Source organism: Gymnoscopelus microlampas (genome assembly GCF_963454915.1).
Source record: "Gymnoscopelus microlampas genome assembly, chromosome: 1".
Classification (NCBI taxonomy): domain Eukaryota; kingdom Metazoa; phylum Chordata; class Actinopteri; order Myctophiformes; family Myctophidae; genus Gymnoscopelus; species Gymnoscopelus microlampas.
In genome coordinates, this window is record NC_139962.1 from 14,118,018 (window position 1) to 14,140,650 (window position 22,633).

Here is a 22,633-nt window from a genome sequence, read left to right on the forward strand (position 1 = left end):
TAATAATTAGAATTATTAATGACATTTTTGGTCATTTAATGTTCCACGCCCATTTTGGAGAAATCAAAATGATGTAAATTGTCCACCAGATGGAGAGGTAGTGAGAGAGGCTGGGTACTGGCACCAGATTCAAGTGTCAAGCCAAATGGAACAGAAATGCATGAAATATTGTTTTGCCCAAATTCTGGGCCCATTGTCTACGTATGTGGCTTTTTCATGTTAGTCGAGCCAGACAGGCATTTCTTTCTTCGGTGTGTGTATGGGGGTTACAATTACCACTGTTACATTTCTGTTGTCTGTGCACTGTTGTTTTTTTGAAAGCTCCAATTTGGGATTTCAATTAATGAATTATTGTATTAATCCATTAAGACCTGGAACGCATCTGTGTCACTTTAGATTTCTTTGGCTATTCAAAAATAGCAGATATACAAGCTCATAGCGCGGCACCGAGTGCAGCGCTATGAGCTTGTAGATCTGCTATTTTTGAAGAATTGTGCCTTTTTTTTTCTTTCCAAAAAACATTTTTAAGAATCGCCTTAGGTCTTAATGGGTTAATGTATGGTAACACAAGCACATTTCCACATGCTGTGATTTGAGATTTCTCAGTGTTGTGCTTTTTTTTTGTCAAGCTGTGTAGGTGTGCTACAGTAGCAGGCAGCATACACAGCTGTGTACATTAGTGGTGTCCAAAATTGATAAAAATGGGCAAAAATGGAATCGGGTCAAATCTGTGACCTTAAAATCGAATGATCAAGAACTTGAATGGCAATGTGTGTGTGTGTGTGTGTGTGTGTGTGTGTGTGTGTGTGTGTGTGTGTGTGTGTGTGTGTGTGTGTGTGTGTGTGTGTGTGTGTGTGTGTGTGTGTGTGTGTGTGTGTGTGTGTGTGTGTGTCGTCTGTCTGTCTGTCTGTCTGTCTGTCTGTCTGTCTGTCTGTGTGCATACACACAGGTTTGTGTATGAAACCAGCATAAACAAGGTGCTCTGTGTTTGGTCTGTAAACAGTAGTTGGCCTGGCTGCTTCCACAGATACTGTTGTCATTGTGCATACTGGAGCTGTTGGTCAGCAGCATGCCCAGGGTTATTATAGTTAACTAAAAGTAAAGGGAAAAACTGAAACTAAAATAAAACAAAAGTTTTTATAAAACCTTAATGAAAACAAAAATGAACAATGCAAAACGAACAAAGAATATATAGAATTGCATGTATCTGCAGAATCAGTGACGTTGAACTGTTTTCAATGTAGTGAGTCCAAGGACCCACGGGTGGTCATTCAATGTGTCCCAGGGAAATTTAACGGGTTTGTTTGTTAGTTTGTTTCATTCTTTGATCTCAAAGGGTTATCATTATATTCATATTCAGGTATGTTGAACCGATCTGAAAATCAAACAAATAAATTATTTTCTTTTTTTTAAATGTGTCAATTTGAAAACACCATCATGGTGAAAACACCACCATCATCATCATCATCATCTAGCATGTAAATTACTAATACAAATATATAGAACATAAAGTATATACTAGTAATGGTATATAGAACATATCTACTACAGTATCTACTGTATATGACATATGTTGTAGGTCTGAGTAAAAGATGTAACAGAAGAAGTTGAAGCCGGGGAAGATACAGCTGTTGTACTCATGGTAGGCTGAATACCCCCCAAAACCCAACCCTGCATTCCTTTCCGACCTCCCTGAATTCCTCACTCAACTCTGCGCCATCTCACCATCTGTTCTATCATTGGGAGATTTCAACATTCCGCCACCTGCAAAACTGTCACTGAATTCCTAGACATTCTGAACTCCTTCAACATCACTCAACACATTTGATTTCCCCACCCACAAAAAAAGCTCACGCCCTGGACTTGATTTGCACCACCGGAATCACCATTAGAAACCTCACCAGCTCCAACCTGACCTTCTCAGACCATCTGCCCCTCACCTTGGACATTGACATCCCCACCCCCCTCATCAAGCAGCAGCGGTCCATAGCATATCGGAACATGAAATCAATCCTCCCCTCGTCTCTCTCCGCCTTACTGACTGACACCACCCCCCGACCAGGCGACCACACTCCCATCCAGAACGCCTTGCCCACTGAACTGGTGAACAACTACAACAATGCACTCTCCTCCTGTGTTAATCAGCTCGCTCCCATAAAAACTAAATCTGTTTCCTACACCCACTGGTACACTGACCACCTCCGCCACCTCAAAGCCAAGGTCCAGCAGCTTGAACGGCTGGCAAAGGAAACTGGTCTTACTGTTCACTCAGACGGACAGACGCCTACAAATCACACAAACAGCAATACAGAGATGTCCTCAACAACGCACGTACCCCCCACTACTCCTACGACACTCCTCAAACCACCTGCCTCACAGACAGATGCAAAAGACCTTCCCAAACTCAACTGCAATAAATCAGAAATCATCTCAAATCAGCCCCAACTCCCTTACCCGCTCCACTCAGGACTTCTCACGTAACATCGACGGCTCCCTTGTCACACACGTCTGCAACCTAGGTGTAATTTTCGACCCTACCCTTTCATTCCTCCCCCATGTAAACCACATCACCAAAACAGCCTTCTTCCACCTTAGGAACATTGCCCGTCTCCGGCCCTCCCTGACTTCCTCTGCTGCTGAAACACTCGTCCACGCCTTCATTACATCCCGGCTAGACTACTACATAGCATCCTCCATAGCATCACCTCCAAAGTCTGTGTCGTGTCTGTTGACCATGACCATGCTTTTAAAAGATTTTTTTATTCTTTGGTTAGTTTAGTGTCAAATAGTATAAGACAAGGGAGGCAAGAAAAAATGCAGAAAGAACATTGCTCTATTATTGGGAATGTAGGATGTCATTCTGGGGATGAAATACTGGGCGGTTCCAAATAAATAATAAAGGTTATTATCATTATCAACGCACGCACGCACATGCACATGCACATGCACACGCACACGCACACACACATACTGTACACATATCATGCTAGTGATGGATAACAGGATCACCCTAATGGAATTCTATATTGGCCAGCCCTCTATTTGTGCTTTGTCATCAAGGGTCTAATAGATGTGTTTTGTGTGTGTGTGTGTGCGTGTGCGTGTGTGCGTGCGTGCGTGCGTGCGTGCGTGCGTGCACGCACAACACGTATACTGTATGTACAGTAAGTACAAGTGTTACAAAGAAAGCAGGATTGCTTGACAAGTGTATATATTTGAGACAACGTAACAAAAGGGCTTGTGCACTGTCAACTCCACCTCATTACATCCATGTTCCTTTTGATAGATGCTAGTTATACAATGCAGATATAATGTTTATTTGTTCACATGTCTTTGTTACAGCATTTAGATTTTTTTGCACAACTGTTAAGAATGTTATTTAGATAGCATGTTGTTTACAAAGATGCTAAGTTTGATGTTTACCTGGTATTCTAATTTCTTTGAAGCACTTCATTGTTCTCTTTGCACTCTACTTATGGGACTTTTAACTCTGTTGTTTGTTGACTACTGTTCATACCATACTACTCTGATTTCGCACTTGTAAGTCCCTCCGAATAAGAGCGTCTGCTAAATGCCTAAATTGTAAATATCACATTCTGCTTGTTGTCCTGAGCATATCAGCTCATGAGTTCTTTAAATCAAAATGATCTGTAGTCAAAGGAGCCCATTAGACTTTTTGATATTTTGTGTGCAAGTGGAAATTTGGGCGTCACTTCTAGTGACTAAAAGTCCATGGGATCACCAACATAAGTACCGTTCATCCTCTGTGGAACTATCTAGCCATTTGTTTTTTTAGTAGTTTTTGAGATATCTTGTTTGGGACCAAAGTTTTGGCCGCAGCACTACCATCCTTAGAGCCCTGCTGCTGTGCTGGTAGCAGGTTCTCAGCTGAAACTGTTTCAGTTGTAAATTAATAGGCTACACATAAGCATCGACATGTTTTTATCTCGTGAAGGTTGTGTGTTTTCTGTCCATTTTTCTACAAATGTGACTTAGGCTAAATATCATCCCAGTTCTGTTTAGAGTTTTCAGAAAACACTCCAGATTGTTCCTTGTATCCTAATTCCTTCCTATTCCTTGGATCTGACTATTCCAGTTGCTCCTGTGTGGCTTCTCAAAGGCCACGGTAGATTGATAGTATAGACCCTCAACACCAGTTGTCAAAGAATGGGAAACTATTGGGCTAGTAACTCTCTCTCAGCATGTCTGGGGATTTGAACCTGTGGCATTTAATAACATTACTCCTGCTACTGTTATCCTGCTGTCCAAAGTTACTGCTTTCCCTGTTGAGGTTGACAACTAAAGATCTCTCTCTCCTTTTTTAAATTCTTCCTCCTATCCTCTCCACTCAGCAAATGGTGATGAGCCTGCGGGTGTCGGAGCTGCAGGTGTTGCTGGGTTACGCCGGACGCAACAAGCACGGACGCAAGCATGAGCTACTCACCAAGGCACTGCACCTACTGAAGGCCGGTTGCAGCCCTGCCGTGCACATGAAGATTAAAGAGCTGTACCGACGACGCTTCCCTGCCAAGATGGTCTCTCCCTCAGAACTGGCGCTGGCCGGGCCCCATCATCCGGCCTCGGGAGGGGTGGCCGGGGGTGGGGCTGCGCTGACCGCCGGCCTGACCCAGCTGGCGTACGAGGGTCACGCGGGGCACGGCGGGGCACCGTCACCGGCCGCATTGCTGCCCTTGTCGCTGCTCGGACCCGGGAAACACGAGTTGAGCGGTTTGACGCATCACATGCCTGCCTCGGCCGCGCTGCACCCCGTCCACCCAGACGTCAAGCTCCAGAGGCTGCCCTTCTATGACTTGCTGGACGAGCTCATCAAGCCCACCAGTCTAGGTGAGCAATGATGTGCTGTGGATGCTGTGTGAGGAGGGGTTATGTGTGATTAGAAACACATTCATCACAAAGCCAGCTTTTATTTGCACTGGGTGAGGGGAGTGAGAAAAGGACAAAGAGGCTATAACCCCCCTCTGTCACTTATTTTAAAGTGGACAATCAGGGCTAGAAATAAAAGTTTTTCCCAAAACGAGTATCTTCAAGAACAAATGCAAATTATTCATTTTTTCCTTTCTTTTCAATTAATATTTTAGCTTACTTCCCAATAGCGTCAAGTTCGATTAAATGAAACTGGACTTTAAGTAAGTAGACTTCAAAATAAAACCTGTGTTCACTAACTTTATTACACGTTTCAAATAGTATTGATCAAAGCAGGTCTTATGTTGAGTACACCGGTCTGCTTAGTTTTTAGAGGAAAAAAAAATTGAAGCTCTTTTGACGCTGGTGGGAAATAGCTATCTTGAAAACAGCTTCTTTAGACCTCCATTAATAGTAGTGGTGAGTCGTTTTATTTCATGCAGGCTACGGTAAAGTAGCGTTACAAAACACTACTACACACAATCTGCACACAGTCTAATGAATTTGTCGGCAACTAAAATAAGCCTTCTACCATCATATGCAGTTGTATGCACTTAACTTTGTTAATGTTTTCTAAATCAGCACTGAAATGCTTGCAAATGTACCATTATGACAGAAAGTCTTATAGACTTTCGTATACGTAAAACGAATAGTTGAATATTCATAATAGTAGAGACAGGTTCATCCAGACTCAAATTAATCACAACACAGATTGGGAAACAGCAAAGTCAAGGCTATGGGTATGTTTCAAACTAATTATTGCTGTATTCATGCCTGGATGATAACCTTTTATTTATCACATATCCAGCCTTTAATTGCCGTGGGGAATTATAAAATGGTTGAATAGGTGATGTCTTATTGGTTTGATAACTGATAAACACAGGGGATGATCGGACAATAGTGGACCAATTATTTCAAGCAAATCTGTCACCATGCGAGGGAGTGTCACCATGAGCAAGCTCGCTGCGGATGCAACTCAGCAAGTCAACTGTGGTCACCTCTGCTGCTGCATTGATGAAATGCATTTTTTTCTTTGTCTTTGTGACTAAACAAGGATTGATGCTGGATCAATAATTCAATGTATGATATCAAACGAAACCTCTGGTAAAACATTGTGTACATCTGCAGAACGTCTCATCTCAGGTTACTGTAAGAGGCAGGCCATTTGTTTTGGTATGTGGGCTATGAATAATAATCATCATATCTGGAATTCATATAGCACTTTCTACAAGTACTCAAAGACGCTTTACATGTGTGGGGGCCAGGAGAGAGGAGAAAAAATAAGAGAACAACTTTACTAGGAAAAAAGTTGAAATCAAAGTCAACTCGGAAAGGCGACTCTGAACAGGTGGGTTTTCAGTGTGGGTTTTAAAGCTAGGGAGGGAGGGGGCATCTCTGCTATGTTTGGGGAGTGCATTCAAGAGGGAGGGGGAAGCCACAGAGAAAGCCCTGTCGTCCCAGGTTCGGAGCCTGGTCTTGGGGACCTCCAGGAGGCCGGCATCATTGGACCTGAGGGAACATGATGGAACATGTGGCTTGAGGAGGTCAGAGAGGTAGGGGGGAGCCAGGTGGTGGAGTGCCTTATAGGTGCTGAGCAGCATTTTAAAGTGGGTTATTTGTTTGACAGGCAGGTCGTGGAGGACTGCTGTGAGTGATATGGTCTCTAGAGCAGGTACTGGTGAGCAGGCGGGCAGCTGAGTTTTGAACATATTGGAGTTTATTGAAGGTGATGCCATGGAGGATGTTGTTGCAGTAGTCTAACCGGGATGTAATGAAGGCGTGGATGAGTGTTTCGGCAGCAGAGGATGTCAGGGAGGGCCAGAGTCGGACAATGATCCTAAGGTGGAAGTGGAAGAAGGCTGTTTTGGTGGGTGGCTGTGGTGATGGTCGTGGGGGAGAGGTAAAGTTGCGTGTCACCGGCATAGCAGTGAAATTGAAGGCCGTGGTGGCGGAGGATCTGTGAATTGTTTTTTTAATCTTCGCCAGGCTGGACGGCCGAAGGCCAGAGATTGTGTTTTCGCACCTGTCAGTCTGTCCGTTTGTTTGTCCATCCGTCTGTGAACAGCTATTCTCAGGCACCGCTGGACCAACGTGAATCTTAGCAAACATACTCCCAATAAGCCAAAGAACCTCTGCCCCAATTTGGACTCCTGGTCGTGCTATAACAGGTCAATTTGCGTTTTGGCCTATAGCTCATTACATCTCCGCCCTTAAATCGATCAGATATGTAGTTAGACTGTATTAGGTGTATTCGGCGGATTGCCCGTTTGCAGGTTGTACATTAAAAATCCTACGGCTGCATTGGAACGTCATTGCAAATATATGGAAATATGTGCATTTTTTCCCCTCCATTAGCATTTTAATGGAGTTAGTCGAGACCATCTTGTGATTAATTTGCCTCCAGACGCATGTACAAACACGGTGCCTGCAGCTCTGTCGTCACACCATCACCCAGAGCCCCCAACCCCCACCCCACCCCCCTCCAGTCGCACTCCTTCTGCACATCCTCACAGTCGCTGCCTCCTGTCTGTCCTTTCTGGCTCGCTCGCTCGCTCTCTCCTGTCGTCCTCAATAGGCATTTGCATGCAAAGTGATGCAGGCGCGCAGGCATACACACCTGTGCCTTGCAAAACACACTCTCTCCGTCATTTGAATGTAAATCACACACTTGCCCGTCATTTTATTTTGCATACACGCACAAACAAACATGTCTGCGCATGCTCACCAAAACCCAGACACAAACCAGATACACAAACGTGTACTTTTGAATAAATAATGCATGTTGATCATATTATTATTCTCAGAAAACAGAGGAAGGGCCAGAGCGAGTGGGTTAGACAGGAGAGAATGGAAGAGAGGCTTAAGGACGGCAATGCTGCTCATTTTAGTAGGCTGGGAATTTGAATTGGACTGCAAATGAATAATGCTCAGGCGTAGCTTTGAGATTACCCTCTTTATACCAATAATAATGAGAAGGGGGGTGTAATGAAGTGGCTTGATTAATTGTAATTCACCCTCACAGGCAGACTGCAAGGAAACCTCTCTCTCTCTCTCTCTCTCTCTCTCTCTGTCTGTCTGTCTGTCTGTCTGTCTGTCTGTCTGTCTGTCTGTCTGTCTGTCTGTCTGTCTGTCTGTCTGTCTGTGCGTGTCTGTGTGTCTGTCTTAATGCCCTGTCTTTTCATAGTCTTCTGGTCTCTTGTTTTAACCGCATGAACCCTAGCATCCCTATTCTGGGCATGTCATAAAAGTGATCATTCTGCGAAAGTAGGTGAACATTTGGTGAAAATAGCAGATCTATGCCCATGACGCGTCACATTGCATCGCGTTGTGGGCATGACGGCATGTAGATCTTTTTTTTCTTTTTGAGTAATAAGTAATAAGTCTAGACCCCAGCCAACGAAGTATACACGGTAGGGTTAAGAAGAGGCTTCGTCAGCGACCTCCTGTCTTATCACATTCTTGCATCTATCTTCACTCATCTCTTCTCTTCTCTCGCCTGCCTTGCTGTGCCCACTGAGTGGATTTCCTCTCCCACCTTCTGATCACTGTATACATTACAATGCACCCATCGTATGTTTCACTCACTCATTTGTTCACATGCTCGCTCACCCCCACTCCCTCAGACGCACACGCACACACACACACACGCACACGCTCACACACACACACACACACACACACACACACACACACACACACACACACACACACACACACACACACACACACACACACACACACACACACACACACACACACACACACACACACTCACAGAGTCAGTAATCAACATGCTCGTGTTAGTTCTGATTAGCAGCTTGGTTCCCCTACACTCTCTTTCTCTCCATCTCTACCACATTACATTACATCTCACTCACTCACTCACTCACTCACTCACTCACTCACACTCTATCTCTCTCTTGACCCCTCTCCCCCACTGCTCTCTCTCTCTCCCTCCTTCCCTCTCTCCCTCCTTCCCTCTCTCACTCCCTCCCTCACCCCTTTCCCTCTCTTACTCCCTCACCCCTCTCCCTGCACCTCTCATTCACCTCTCTCCTATTTGTCTCCCCTCTTTCACTCCATCTCATCTCATGATCTCTCTCTATTTCATCCCCTCCCCACTACTCTGTCTCTCCTCTCTTTCTCCTCTTTCACCCCATCTCCACCTCTCTCTCTCTCTCTCTCTCTCTCTCTCTCTCTACCTCTCCCCCCCCCCCCATGCCCTGTGTTGTGTTTTTTCAGTGTCAGAGGAAGGTGAGTTAACCTGTGGCTACCCCCCCCCCCCCCCCCCCACCCCAACAACCTCTGATTAAACAGATGCTGTTTCAGAGGCACTGTCTCTATTACCATGGCGACAGTAATACTTGTCACATGCCAGTCGCGACGCCATAATTGTCCCGCCTTCCAGAACGATGTGTCTGTATTCATTATGGATTTCAATGTGATATAAATGAGTTACTCACCATGTCTTCAGGAGAGAGCATGGGCCCGCCTCAAATTTTGATTAGCCTTTTCGTGCATAATGAGTTGAGTGTTTTCCATAAGATTTATGAAGAGCTTTTCAGACAAGATGATGATGGTCTGATCATTTGTCTCAGGCTTTGCGGCTTACGTCAAAACATGAGTTTTCATTTTAAGGTGAGCTTTCATCCCTAACGCACCTGTGAATGATGGCTACATTATAGAAAGCAGGCTGGTACTAGACATGTCATGGTGCTCTGGCTTTTTTTTTTGGACAAATTTGATATCCAAAATGTTTTAACCCATTAAGACCTGAGGCCGCTTCTAAAATGTTTCTAAATCCTAACAGTTTTTCGGAAAAGAAATATTAAAAAATAATTTTCACAACTTTTCAAAAATAGCAGTGAGCTTGTATATGAGCTATATGAGCTTGTATATCTGCTATTTTTGAATAGCCAAAGACCGTTCCCGGTCTTAATGGGGTAAAAAGATAAACTGAGGCCATGTCTTGCTATTCTTTCTTTTATTCATGTTTTACATTTTACAGTTTAGAAAAAGCTTTCACAATACTTTTGCTGTTGTCTTTCAGCCTGTTTTTCTGTCCCTACAGTACATGGCTTTAGACAGTTCTGTAACATGGTGCAGAAGAACAGACTACTCACTACCCTCATCAGGCTTCATTGTTCTCATCAGGCTTCATTGTTTAATGAGTTGTAACAATGTCTGCATCAAAGTGATCCCTCCTGTTTTCATTTTGTAATTGATTTACATCTCATTGCCCCATTCGCTTCAAGTTTCCAAGAATGGCAGGTCTCCAATCTCTAGAACAGTGGTTCTCAACCTGTGGGTCGGGACCCCAGGTGGGTCCCCACATGATTTTGGGGGTGTTATATTTAAATAGAAAAATAAAACTAAATAAGTGAAAACTTAGCATTGCTGCATCAAATTAATCAACAAACTATACGATAAAAACTGGTCAAACATTGGCCAAATTGGTCAAACATTGTTGTGAAAATAGCCGATCTACGAGCTTGTAGATCGACTATTTTCACAATATTTATCTGCGGAACCGAGTCGAACTAAATGTAATGCCTCAACTCCTACAATTCCAAGTGCTTGTCAGGGTGGGGGGTCCTCAGTTTTAAATATCATTATTTTGGGGTGTCCCCAGTTCAAATACCAGTTCAAATATGATTCATTTGGGGGGTCCCCAGTTCAAATATAATTAATTTGGGGGTTTGCGGGCTGAAAAGCTTGAGAACCACAATCCGCAAACAGTCTTACGTTCAGTGCCTGCATATCTTCCATCCACTTATGTTGATATGTTTCGTGCTGTAGAAGCCCGACGCGGAAGTGCATGTAAACAAAGCGTGCGTGCGAGACGGCGGAGGGTCCCGACTAACGCCTGGAACAATAATATTTCTAACGAGATCCATTCCAGAGTGATCGCCGATCGAAAACGGCTCACTTCCACCACGTTAAAAAGAAATGGAGATATTAAGCTTTTAGTCAAGGAGCGCCCCACGTGGGCCCCACGTATAGAAAAAAAAATCGGCCAAAAACGGTCCGGACCGTTTATGGCACATGACGCATGGATTCTCAAAAACGGTCCGGACCATTTATGGCGCTCAATGTGTTAAAAGCTCCCTATAAGACTTAATTAGACGTTTGGACATGTCCAAGGTCTTTGTAACATACACAGGACACATTTGGGGGTAGGTGTAGAACAAAGTGGGCAGGGCTCACATCAGCATAATGAATGACACCTGAGACATTGCCATTGCTCTCGGCATTACAACGTGACAATTATCAATGATTTCACAGAACCAATTATCAATTAAACAATTAGTCAAAGATTCAGTATGTCAGGTGTCTATGGTTAGACATATAGATCCGTTTATAAGACAGAGACATCAAATACCACTCCCCCATTCAGAACCCATGTCCAAAATACACATAAAACTACAGACTGAAATTTATACTAAACAGTAAAAAAGAGAACCTGGCCCAAGCAGTAAATACAGTATATACATAATGCAGATTAAGTAACTGCAATCCCTTCAGATTAAACATAAAACATCACAATACTCATGGCTGAAAGAACAACTGCAGGCAGCTCACCCCCACCTCGCCCAGTCTGTGTCCAAGTGTCCGTGAGGAAAAAATACCCCAAAGGAGTGGGGACTAAATTATTTATTAATGACATACCACCGCTAAGCCACAATGTGTCACCTTGAGAATTGACAATGAGCAACGCTTGTGTGGCTGGTTAATCAGTATTTATTAAAATGGAAGCCACTCCAAGCCATTATTCCCCACAATTCACACCAATGAAAATGAAAACCATGTGTTGGATTTGTTGGGGAAGTGCTGTGAGAATTTGATCTCACATTGACTGTTACCATACGGTCAGAAAACTTGTTTTTACAGGATCACATTTTGCGAGTAAGTCCAAATTTGCAATACACAATACATTTATACTATTATGTACCCACACTTATGCATATTTGCTTGTCAAGATTTATAATCCCAGAAACCTTTCAAGCTTTTTGTAATGTAAATTGTCAGTTCTGTAGCTTGGAGCATCCTAAATGCTGTCACATTATCAGACAATTAGGCACCTACAGGACCACAATGTCAAATACTGCATTCTTCTCACTAGACAACACATAATCAAGTTCCTGACTGGTTGCAGCTCGGTGTTAGGGTGTTGACTGTCCAGGTTTATAATGTTGCAAACCACAGTTTTAGGATTCTGTTGCAAGTTGTTGCTCATTGGGTTGCGTTGTTGGTTGGGTTATCAATTGTTTTTATTCAAGGCTGCGTTGTTCCTAATAGCAATCAACTTACCCTTCACTTGCCACCAAAACACAGCCTGACATTTGGCAACCAAACCCATACATACCTAACCCATGCATGATCCCAAACAAGATCCCAATCAATAAAGATGAAGAAACAAAGCATCAAATGTCACTCACTCCACTATCAACACACTACATAAAATATCTCCCATCCTATACAGTATGACCCTCATGTTATAAAGGCTCTATGCTGCTACAGTGCATACATTGTTGGAGATAACAGAGACTAGTGTGAGACTGGGAAATAACAATGCCAACTTTAGCAAGCACATAGGAATGTTTTAATGAGCCCCATTAGTAAAACAGAGTATAGTACAGCATCTTTATGCACATAATAAAGGTTATATGTGGCTTAAGTGGAGGAAACATGGCATTGTGATTACCTATCGGTGTGTGGGTTGTGTGGGGGGGCATACTGTTGGTAACTTCTTGTTGTGTACTCTATATAACAGTAGATTTCTACTGTTAGTGTCATTCTGTCTGTGAGTTATGTGTGTCTGTGTTTTATGGATGGAGAGAGAGAGTGCCTGCTTGCGGTGTACCAAACGTAGCAATAGTAGCAAGCCACTAACAAGCTAATACACTCCAGCTGCGTCTTGCTCCGCTAAATACTGGAGCTGAGCTCATTCTCTCTAGCTTAGCTCATATATTTCCTGCTGGAACTATAACCGATTCCAGACACATCAATATCCACATTCTACATTATATGGATTGATGCCTGTGTCATACACACATGTTGATATTGTGACTTTACATTGTTAGCATTCATCATTCAAATCAATCAGTATTGCTAGCCACAGGATAAGGTTGCACCTAACTTAGTCCGCTGGTTTCTCTAAGGAATACTAACAAGTCTGACAAATAGTTTTTAGGGTTGCTGATGGACATAGTGTGGGAATATTTTGCCCTCAAAGGGATACATAAATTACTTTTGGACAGTTGAATTTGCTCAAGTTTTGAAATGTAATAACATTGTTGCCACATATTAATTATCACCACACCCCCAGTATGTACTAAATAGTTACGGGTAAGCCAGTCTTTAAGCACATGCACGTTCAATACTGAACCTACATCTGCTAAAGGAGTGGCTGAACTTAAAATAATGCAGAGTCACAAAATGTGCATGGTTGGTTACTTTTATCATTTTCAGCCTCAATATGGTATGTCATTTGTAAATGTTAATTGTGAGATTGAGTGAGAAGAGAGTGAGTGAAACAGCAGGGCTCTGTCAGCATCCCTCATGTGAATTTTAATGGCAGAAACAAATCAGTTGCCAGATTGTAGACTGAGTTAGGCCTGGTTTACACCTCGCCGTACGACGGTGTCACTCACAGAAAATAATGCTATGGGACATGTTGTGAGCTTGTAGGTCTGCTATTTTCAGAGAGCGACACCGCCGTACACCAGAGTATAAATGAAGCATTATGGAATGGATGGGGAGCAGGATAGGGGGGCAGAGCAGGCAGGCAGGCAGGCACAGAGAGGGAGAGAGAGGCTCTTTCTATTTTTAGACCATGTGGCCTGTGAGGAGGAAGACTGAAGCATGCTCCAGGTTTACACAATTCTCTTCTGCAACACACACACACACGCACCAAAATTGTAGACTTAGCTCATAGTAGGTAAGGTAGGTCTTACAGTTTCATATGATAGAAGGTAAGGTAGGTCTTACAGTTTCATATGATAGAAGGTAAGGTAGGTCTTACAGTTTCATATAGAACAAGTTAATGACTGATCAAAGGAAGAGTGTGGTTGCTGTGATAATTAGCAAGGGGAGATATACGGTAAACGTAACTTCGGTCAATATTCCTCCCCCTGCAATAATACCAATTGGTATTGTGTTATTATCGTTGATTAGTCACCTTTACAACGAGGTATAACTTGTAAGGATCGTCCAATCGTGGAATGCGCAACACAGCTAAACGTGTTGGTAGCTACTCCCCCCCCTCCCCATTTGCCAAAAATCCCCCAATATGCTTGTTATAATCGCTCTCGTTTTGAGTGACCTGCCAGCACACACCTGCTGTGACTGGCAGTTGAGCATGGGTCCTGCAACTTTGTTGAGTTTGTGTATGCTCCAACACTGTCCCCATGGAAATGGCCATGTTTGTCCCTTCAGGACGAGGCCTGTGCAATAGGGCAAGTGGAAGCTGGTGTTCTATTACGCAGAGTGACAGCAATATTTGGTGTCAGCCCTGGTACCATTTACAAACTTAGGACCAAGTTCCGTGAGACTGGTGAAGTCAAAGACGGAAGACAACATCCCAAGAAGACCGGTTCCTCACCCTTGCTTCACTGAGGAACCATAGGCTTTCTTGTTTAGATTTACAAGCAAGATTTGCACAACAGTACCAGAGACAGATCTCTGTCAAAGTTGCAGGACCCATGCTCAGGTGCCAGTTACACACCTGCAGGGATTTTGGCACATTTTTGGGGGGCGCTACCCACACGTTTAGCTGTGTTGCTCATTCCACAATTCCACAATCCTTACGAGTTATACTTGGTGTAAAAGTGACTAATCAACGATAACAACAATATAAAGTACAATACCAATTGGTATTATTGAAGGGGAAGTGTGTGTGTGTGTGTGTGTGTGTGTGTGTGTGTGTGTGTGTGTGTGTGTGTGTGTGTGTGTGTGTGTGTGTGTGTGTGTGTGTGTGTGTGTGTGTGTGTGTGTGTGTGTGTGTGTGTGTGTGTGTGTGTGTGTGTGTGTGTGTGTGTGTGTGTGCGTGCGTGCGTGCGTGCGTGCGTGCGTGCGTGTGTTTGTACTTTGTACTTATGTTACTTTGCCGTTGAGAAGACGGCACTTTGAGTTTTGTTGAATAGAGAAGATGAAATGTTCCTGGTGTTGTGCACATTTGGACGTCTGTCAAATTGTGCATTTAGTTAGTGGGCAATCTGTTGAAGTATATAAAAAATATTTGAAGTTCTTTTTCATGTTTTTCGTGGAGTGGGGTAGCAGATGGATGTTTAGCGAAATGGGACAGTGATCCTTATTCGTGGCTGTGATCACAAGGTAATTAACATGACCATTATCTCTCTCTTTGTCTGTCTGTTTATCTTCGTCTCATCACAGCGTCAGACAACAGCCAACGCTTTCAGGAGACATGTTTTGCCTTTGCATTAACACCACAGCAAGTCCAGCAGATCAGCAGCTCTATGTGAGTCCAACCAAACACCCTGACTGCCCTGTCAGTGCTGATTGATTGATTAATTAATTCATTCATTCATTCATTAATGAATTAATTAATTATTCATAGTATATATTAATTGTTTCTGAATTGCTTTATTAATACGCATTGATTTCTGTCATCGTAGGGACATCTCGGGGACCAAATGTGACTTCTCAGTTCAAGTTCAGTTGCGGTTTTGCCTGTCGGAGACGAGTTGTCCTCAGGAAGACCATTTTCCACCCAACCTATGTGTGAAAGTCAATGGGAAGCCATGCAACCTTCCGGTAAGAGAACGCCAGCCCACAAATGTTGCTTTGCTCATTGTGGTCTGGCAAGGCTTAATAGAGTGCTACTTGGATGACGTCTTTCTGTAGGTCAACTAGGAAGTTACCTCCACCATGGACTCCAACCGCAGATTTCCAATGGATTTTTTGCATTGAGTTTTGGATGAATTAAGGAAATATGCACTGTTGCAAACAATTGTTTATGGTTTTCACTTTTTACACATTTTGCCAACCAGATAATATCCATCAAAACACTTTTACGATTTTTTTTTAACCACACGCAATTAATATAAGTTTTAAAAGGCACATACAGTAATGGCTTCCAAATGAAGGGGTCTAATTTATGTCATAGAACACAACGTGAAACTGTCTTAGACTTTTGTTAACCACAGACCATACTTTCTGTATAAACCCTGGCTGGGGAACTCATTGCAAATGCACTTCTGGGTTTTAGGACTACCAACTATAGCACTCTGTACTAGGCATTTCCTTGCTTTGTGGGTGTTGTCAATGGTAAAAATTACTTTAAAGGCAATTGGATCAACCTTTAACTAGTCATACCATCATGATGTACAACCAGAGGAGCCAGTTCTAAGATGCCGTTTACACGACAACGGTCTCTACAGAAAACAACAAAATAAAGTATCAGATGTGCCTTCCGTTTAGACGACAACAGTGTTATCAGGGGTTGAAAACGCAATAAAGTGAAAACTCCTTCCAGAGTGGAATTCTTTGAAAACGCTGCACCTGGCATCTCCATGTAAACAAGCAAGACTGTGTCAGAAATGGTGTTTTTCAGTGTTGCCGGATTCTGCGAGGGTAATAAGCAACCAAGTCTATGAAAACTCAAAAGAAGCAACTAGGCTACGGCTATTTTAGAATAGCAGATGTACAAGCTCACAACAGATCTGCTATTTTCATTCTGGAACATTTTTGAAACATTTTAACAATTTTAACAACACAAAGCTTGTATGGGGGTCCCTGACACAAAATATTGTCAGAAGGGGGGGGGGGGGGGGGGGGGTTGTGGACAAATACATAAATTAACATGAAGATGTTTAAGAACCACTGGTTTAAACAACATTAGGAAACAAGTCCAAATAAGCAACTACACTTTAGAAACAAGCCCAAAGTCGCTTATAATAAGTGGACATGGCACCAAACAAACGGTTGTGATTGGAAGAAGACATGTCACCGCCACCTAGCCACCTGGCATGCACACTACAGCGTTTTAAATAGCTGGAGTGTCTTCGTGTAAATGCATAATAAGAAGTGACAACGCAATGCACTTTGTCGTTTTCTGTTCTGATCATTGCCGTGTAAATGTGGCTTAAATCAAACTCTTGTCAAACCCAGTGGAGAGTGAACGTGAACATTTAATTTTTCATTGCTGTCGTTTCCAAAATATGGAGCGACTCTTTTTTGCCAGCATAAACCACTCCTCATTGTTCATTGGTCTGACTTCCAGTTGCTGGTCTCAACCTATGTAAGTGGGTGTTTGTAGTGAAAACTGAGCTTGAAAAGTGTATGTTGGCTATGTAAAGCTCAATATTTTATTTTTTTATTTAACTTATTCTAAGAATGGAAATAAGAAGAACAATTTTTCTGGTTGATAAATTCCTCACACAGACATTAAATATTTAACTGCCAGAGTATATACTGTACATTAATAAACGCACCCTTGCCAGTGATTTTTGTGTTTTATAACCTTTTTCAAGTATGGCACAGAAAATGTATCTCCAGTATGATCGATCCCCTGATGGTTGCTAATCACTGAGGGTTTCACTGTATGGTTTCACAAATGTCAACGAGGTCATCTCGACCTCGTTGGCATTTGTTGTCTGCCTTTGAAAATAGCATGTCTGGACCAAAAATACATAGTAAAAGAAAAGTACACAGGAGCCGAGATACAGCATTTTTAAGTTATAAGTTAACCAGGAAGTGAATGGTGCAGTAAATCTTCGGATCGCGTTCTCTTTTTTACATTTTTTTATTGATGCGTTAACGCGTCCATGGCCATGTGGACCAAGTACTAATTGACTCGAAAACGTGTCCATGGCAGTTAAAAGGCACAAAGTGTGTGTGTGATGACCTTGAAATAATTCAAGGTTATTCTTTGCAGCGCTGATCAAATCTAATTTGTCTCTATCGTCTAGGGTTATCTTCCTCCAACCAAAAATGGCGTAGAGCCCAAGCGGCCCAGCCGGCCCATCAACATTACCTCATTGGTCAGATTGTCAACCACGGTCCCCAACACCATTGTGGTGTCATGGACTGCTGAGATCGGAAGAGTAAGAACCCACATTTGACACTTTCACACTTTCTCCATTCACAATCTCCATTCATCATTACATTGTATTCACTGCGACCTGTCTTGCTAATAGAGGATCAAAATGTGTGTGTATATGTAATGTGTCCACAGAGCTACTCCATGGCATTGTACTTAGTGAAACAGCTGGCGTCCACCATGCTGTTACAGAGGCTACGGTCCAAAGGCATCAGGAACCCAGACCACTCCAGAGCACTCAGTACGGACTATAAATCCCCTCAACACTACACGCTATGCTACATTGTACATGTATGAAATGTACGGCTCACAATGAAGGAATCCACCACAGATGTTAGTTGGGTATCGCAGCATGCAAGGCTTCACTGTATGTATCCATGGCTCTCTCAAACAATGTGAATAGAAGATAGAACGCAACATTTGCTCATTGTGTCTCAGAAAGTGAGTATCTTGAATGCATTTGCAGAATTCCAAATTCTTTCCTAATGACCATTGTTGCTTTTTGTTTTGAGAGTGAAGTCTGAGATTAAAGTAAGCAGAACACATTTACGGGAGGTGGTCTGGCTATTCCATTCCGTTCACTAATGAATTTGTGTGCTCGTGCGTGTGCGTGTGCGTGTGCGTGTGCGTGTGCGTGTGCGTGTGTGTGTGTGTGTGTGTGTGTGTGTGTGCGCGTGTGTTCTGTCTATTACAGTCAAAGAGAAGTTAACAGCAGATCCAGACAGTGAAATAGCCACCACCAGCCTGCGAGTGTCACTACTTTGTCCGGTAAAGAAACACTCTGCTACTAAAAAGTTTAACCCTTTGAACCAAAATTGCACCCTGTCTTTTCCATGTATTAACTCTAATACAATACTAAACACACAGACATCAAACACATATTGTGGTTTACTCAATTTGCCCTTTCCAGTGATATGGGTCAATTATACATCCATTGAAGTGTCAGCAAGTAATCTGGTTCATAACAGAATGTGTAATTCTATACATTTATGAAAAACATAAGATCGGCCTTACCTGCACAATCATCAACCTAAGGAGGTTATTCAAGACGGAAATCGTTTCATTTTGTTGCACTCAACAATGGAAATGCTTTCTGAAAGTCACATCACAAAATTAATCAAATGTAAAGGGGAAAACATGAGAACTTCTCTCTGATATACTAGCTATATTGCCCCTGAACTATATGAAATATAGCATGCCTTGCTGATGGACACAGAACATTTACAATTGACATAGACCAATTACCATAGGAACAGAAGATATGAAAATTGTCCAGGTGATTATCCGTTTTACACTATGCATTGCCATAACCATACTTATGTTTAGTTGTACACTATACATTACCATAACCATACACTCTTTTACAGTATTAAGGTATTCAATGTCCCACCAACATGGTTGTATTATCCCACTGACATTCCCCTCTAACCATTATTGTAATCATATCAGAGGTGTTTGAAAACCTTTTGGAAATGCTTGCAAGAAAACAAAATGTTAAAATAGCATGAAATGGTATTTGGTTCATAAAATGGGTCCCAGCTCATTTCTAGCAGCACTCATACTTGCCAAATGATGACATTGCGGAGTAGCCTAGCTTGTCCTGAAAAGTCCAAATAATTGATGGCATGTCTGGCTGACTCTGGTAGTGACTATGCCATAAGCCTACAAAGGGAGTGAAGACCGAGCAAAAATAGCACAGGGTTCAAAGGGTTGATGGAATTTTGTGTAAAAATTCAAGAATGAGGCCTATTTGTCCTTTTAGCAAAGCAAATACCTATCTGTCTTTCCTTCATTTGACTGTGTTCCTCCAGCCTGTACTCATGCTGTGATCTTCGGCCTGTATGTGTGGCACACCTGTATGCCCCTATCCCCCGTCTCCTGTGTGTGTGTGTGTGTGTGTGTGTGTGTGTGTGTGTGTGTGTGTGTGTGTGTGTGTGTGTGTGTGTGTGTGTGTGTGTGTGTAGCTTGGGAAGATGCGTCTGATGATCCCGTGTAGGGCACTGACATGCTCCCACCTGCAGTGCTTTGACGCCACGCTGTACATCCAGATGAATGAAAAGAAGCCCACCTGGGTATGCCCCGTCTGCGACAAGAAGGCTCCCTACGAGCACCTCATCATCGATGGGTACGTCGGGTAGTACACTCTACCAACATTTACAGTAGCTAGGTATAGATAATTCAGTTTTTGAACACTTTTATCGAGATTCTTTGTTGTTGTTTTTTTTGTTTTTATGTGCCGGCATTATCACCAAAATGACTCAATGCAGCTATTGCCCTTGACACTGCTTATCTGTTCCTTGGTATCACAAATAAATGCGTGTGTCTGTCTGTACCCTGTGTGCTTGTGTGGGTGGATCTGCGATGCGTGTGCCACTGTGTGTCCACATCCATCCACAGGCTTTTCATGGAGATCCTGAACAGCTGCATGGACTGTGATGAGATCCAGTTTAAGGAGGATGGCAACTGGTCCCCCATGAGGTCGAAGAAGGAAGTGCAGGAGGTGTCCTCTGCCTCCTACAACAACGGACTGGATGGTGAGACAACCAGCTGGGTAGATTTTTTTACTTGCCAAAAATGATTAAAACATTGTTTTGGTATCTTACCTTGTGTTATTATTACGTATTATGATATAATACGCTCATATGCAATTTTCATATGAACAACATAAGGAATACTTGCATACATTTTTGTGGACTGAATGCATAACTGCAAACCCATGAGCTCTGGTTCCAAAATTACGCCCCTGTTGGGGGTCGGGCATGGCTTCATAATCTACTCTGGCAAATGTACAGCTAGCAGCCTATCAGAGTAAAACAGTTATAAGTTAGTAACAGCAAACCGCAGTTGAATGTACTCACCCCTCAACTTACTTTTTTCAAATCCGTCCGCCAAACACTGTCAGCCACTCTCAATTGAAAATTGACTTCCTTTAGCTTTACATCACTGTGGAAATGTTTGTGTAGCTATGACACCATCACCGCCAACAACTCTATTATCTAGACTATTATATTTTTACATCATTTGTAGTCATGGATAACTTCAACCATATACTGATGCTGTATTAGCACCACAATTACATAGACAACATTCATTGCTAACAATTCAGTAAAGAAAGAAAATGCATGAAGGAAAAGGGACAGAGAGACGAGGATGAAAAACTTACATTTATTCAGTTCATAAGACTGGTGTGTGTGTGTGTGTGTGTGTGTGTGTGTGTGTGTGTGTGTGTGTGTGTGTGTGTGTGTGTGTGTGTGTGTGTGTGTGTGTGTGTGTGTGTGTGTGTGTGTGTGTGTGTGTGTGTGTGTGTGTGTGTGTCTGTGTCTGTTTCAAATCTGCAGCCCCTCTGTAAATGGTGTTGTCAGTGTGAGCCTGCTCTCTCCCTCAGGTCTTCTCTCCCTCTTTCTCGCTTCATGCACGCATAATTGCAAATTACATACTGTATGTGCTCATAGTGAGGAACAATTGTGAAATGAATTCATATTATGAAGATGCTGTTTAAAACTTTCATTTAATAACACCATATTTTGGTTTACAATGAGGACTGATGATGATTGACAACTAATTAAATAACTATATTTGCACCATGAACCAAAGTAATTTACTTGCCAAAAAGAACAGATCAGATGTGTTATTTTTAGGCATATTGACAACCTCCTCCAGTTAAGTATAAATTAAGCTCTTCTTTAATTTATTCACACTGACAATGATTCTTCTTTGACATGATTTGGTAAAATGGTAAATGGTGCATTTATATAACGCTTTTATCCAAAGCGCTTTACATTGATTGTGCCATTCACCCATTCACACACACATTCATACACCGATGGCGGAGGAAACCATGCAAGGCACCAACCTGCTCATCGGGAGAAATTAGGGGTTCAGCGTCTTGCTCAAGGACACTTCGACACTAACTCTGGGGGAGCGCCCCAGCCCGGGATGGAACTGGGAACATTGCGGTTTCCAGTTCACTCTACCCGGCCACTCTACCCCTGAGCCACTGCCGCCCCGATTTGTGTATTCCGATTTGTGTATTCCATAGATTTGCACACTTGCCGACCCAATAACTGTCCCGGTGAGAATGCTTGACTTTACCCGTTTGATTGGTCCAGCATTGCATGTAACTCATGCTACAAATGGACACACGAACATGCGCGCGTGCACACATGCGCGCGTGCACACATGCACACACACACACACACACACACACACACACACACACACACACACACACACACACACACACACACACACACACACACACACACACACACACACGCGAAAACGAACACTGATGTTAATGAGCATAGTAACTTGGTATCAAAGGCTAAAGACAGGGAGGCCACGCTGTTATTAGACTACAGTATGAATTAGGCAGTGTGTAAATGGGTGTATACTAAAAGGTTTTCCCTTGTTGCCCTACTTTATGATTTAGTGCAGATAAAGACTTATGTTGATGTTACAAGCTTCAAAGCAACATACTGTCAAGTTGCTAGGATCACATGTATATGGATTATTCAATCTCAGCAGGGCAGAAAATGATATGAAAAAAGGAAAGAAAGGTTCATTCCCCTCCCTCTCTCTGTTTATTTATTGCCAGTTTTGATGTGGTGAAGCCTGTATCACAACTGTACCATGTGCTCCACTGTC

At 42.7% G+C, this 22,633-nt stretch overlaps 1 protein-coding gene across 2 annotated transcripts in view; it reads left to right on the plus strand.

Moving 5' to 3' along the window:
• Positions 1 to 22,633, plus strand: part of LOC311051514 (E3 SUMO-protein ligase PIAS1-like) — a 49,722-nt gene that overhangs the window by 17,500 nt on the left and 9,589 nt on the right. For both annotated transcript variants that reach the window (XM_084066093.1, XM_084066092.1), the window contains exons 2-9: positions 4,353 to 4,845; positions 15,319 to 15,403; positions 15,561 to 15,699; positions 17,856 to 17,990; positions 18,122 to 18,227; positions 18,681 to 18,754; positions 19,951 to 20,111; positions 20,384 to 20,520. In XM_084066093.1, coding sequence (XP_083922219.1) covers positions 4,356 to 4,845; positions 15,319 to 15,403; positions 15,561 to 15,699; positions 17,856 to 17,990; positions 18,122 to 18,227; positions 18,681 to 18,754; positions 19,951 to 20,111; positions 20,384 to 20,520 — 1,327 coding nt within the window. In that variant the 5' untranslated portion in view covers positions 4,353 to 4,355. The remainder of the gene's footprint in view (positions 1 to 4,352; positions 4,846 to 15,318; positions 15,404 to 15,560; positions 15,700 to 17,855; positions 17,991 to 18,121; positions 18,228 to 18,680; positions 18,755 to 19,950; positions 20,112 to 20,383; positions 20,521 to 22,633) is intronic.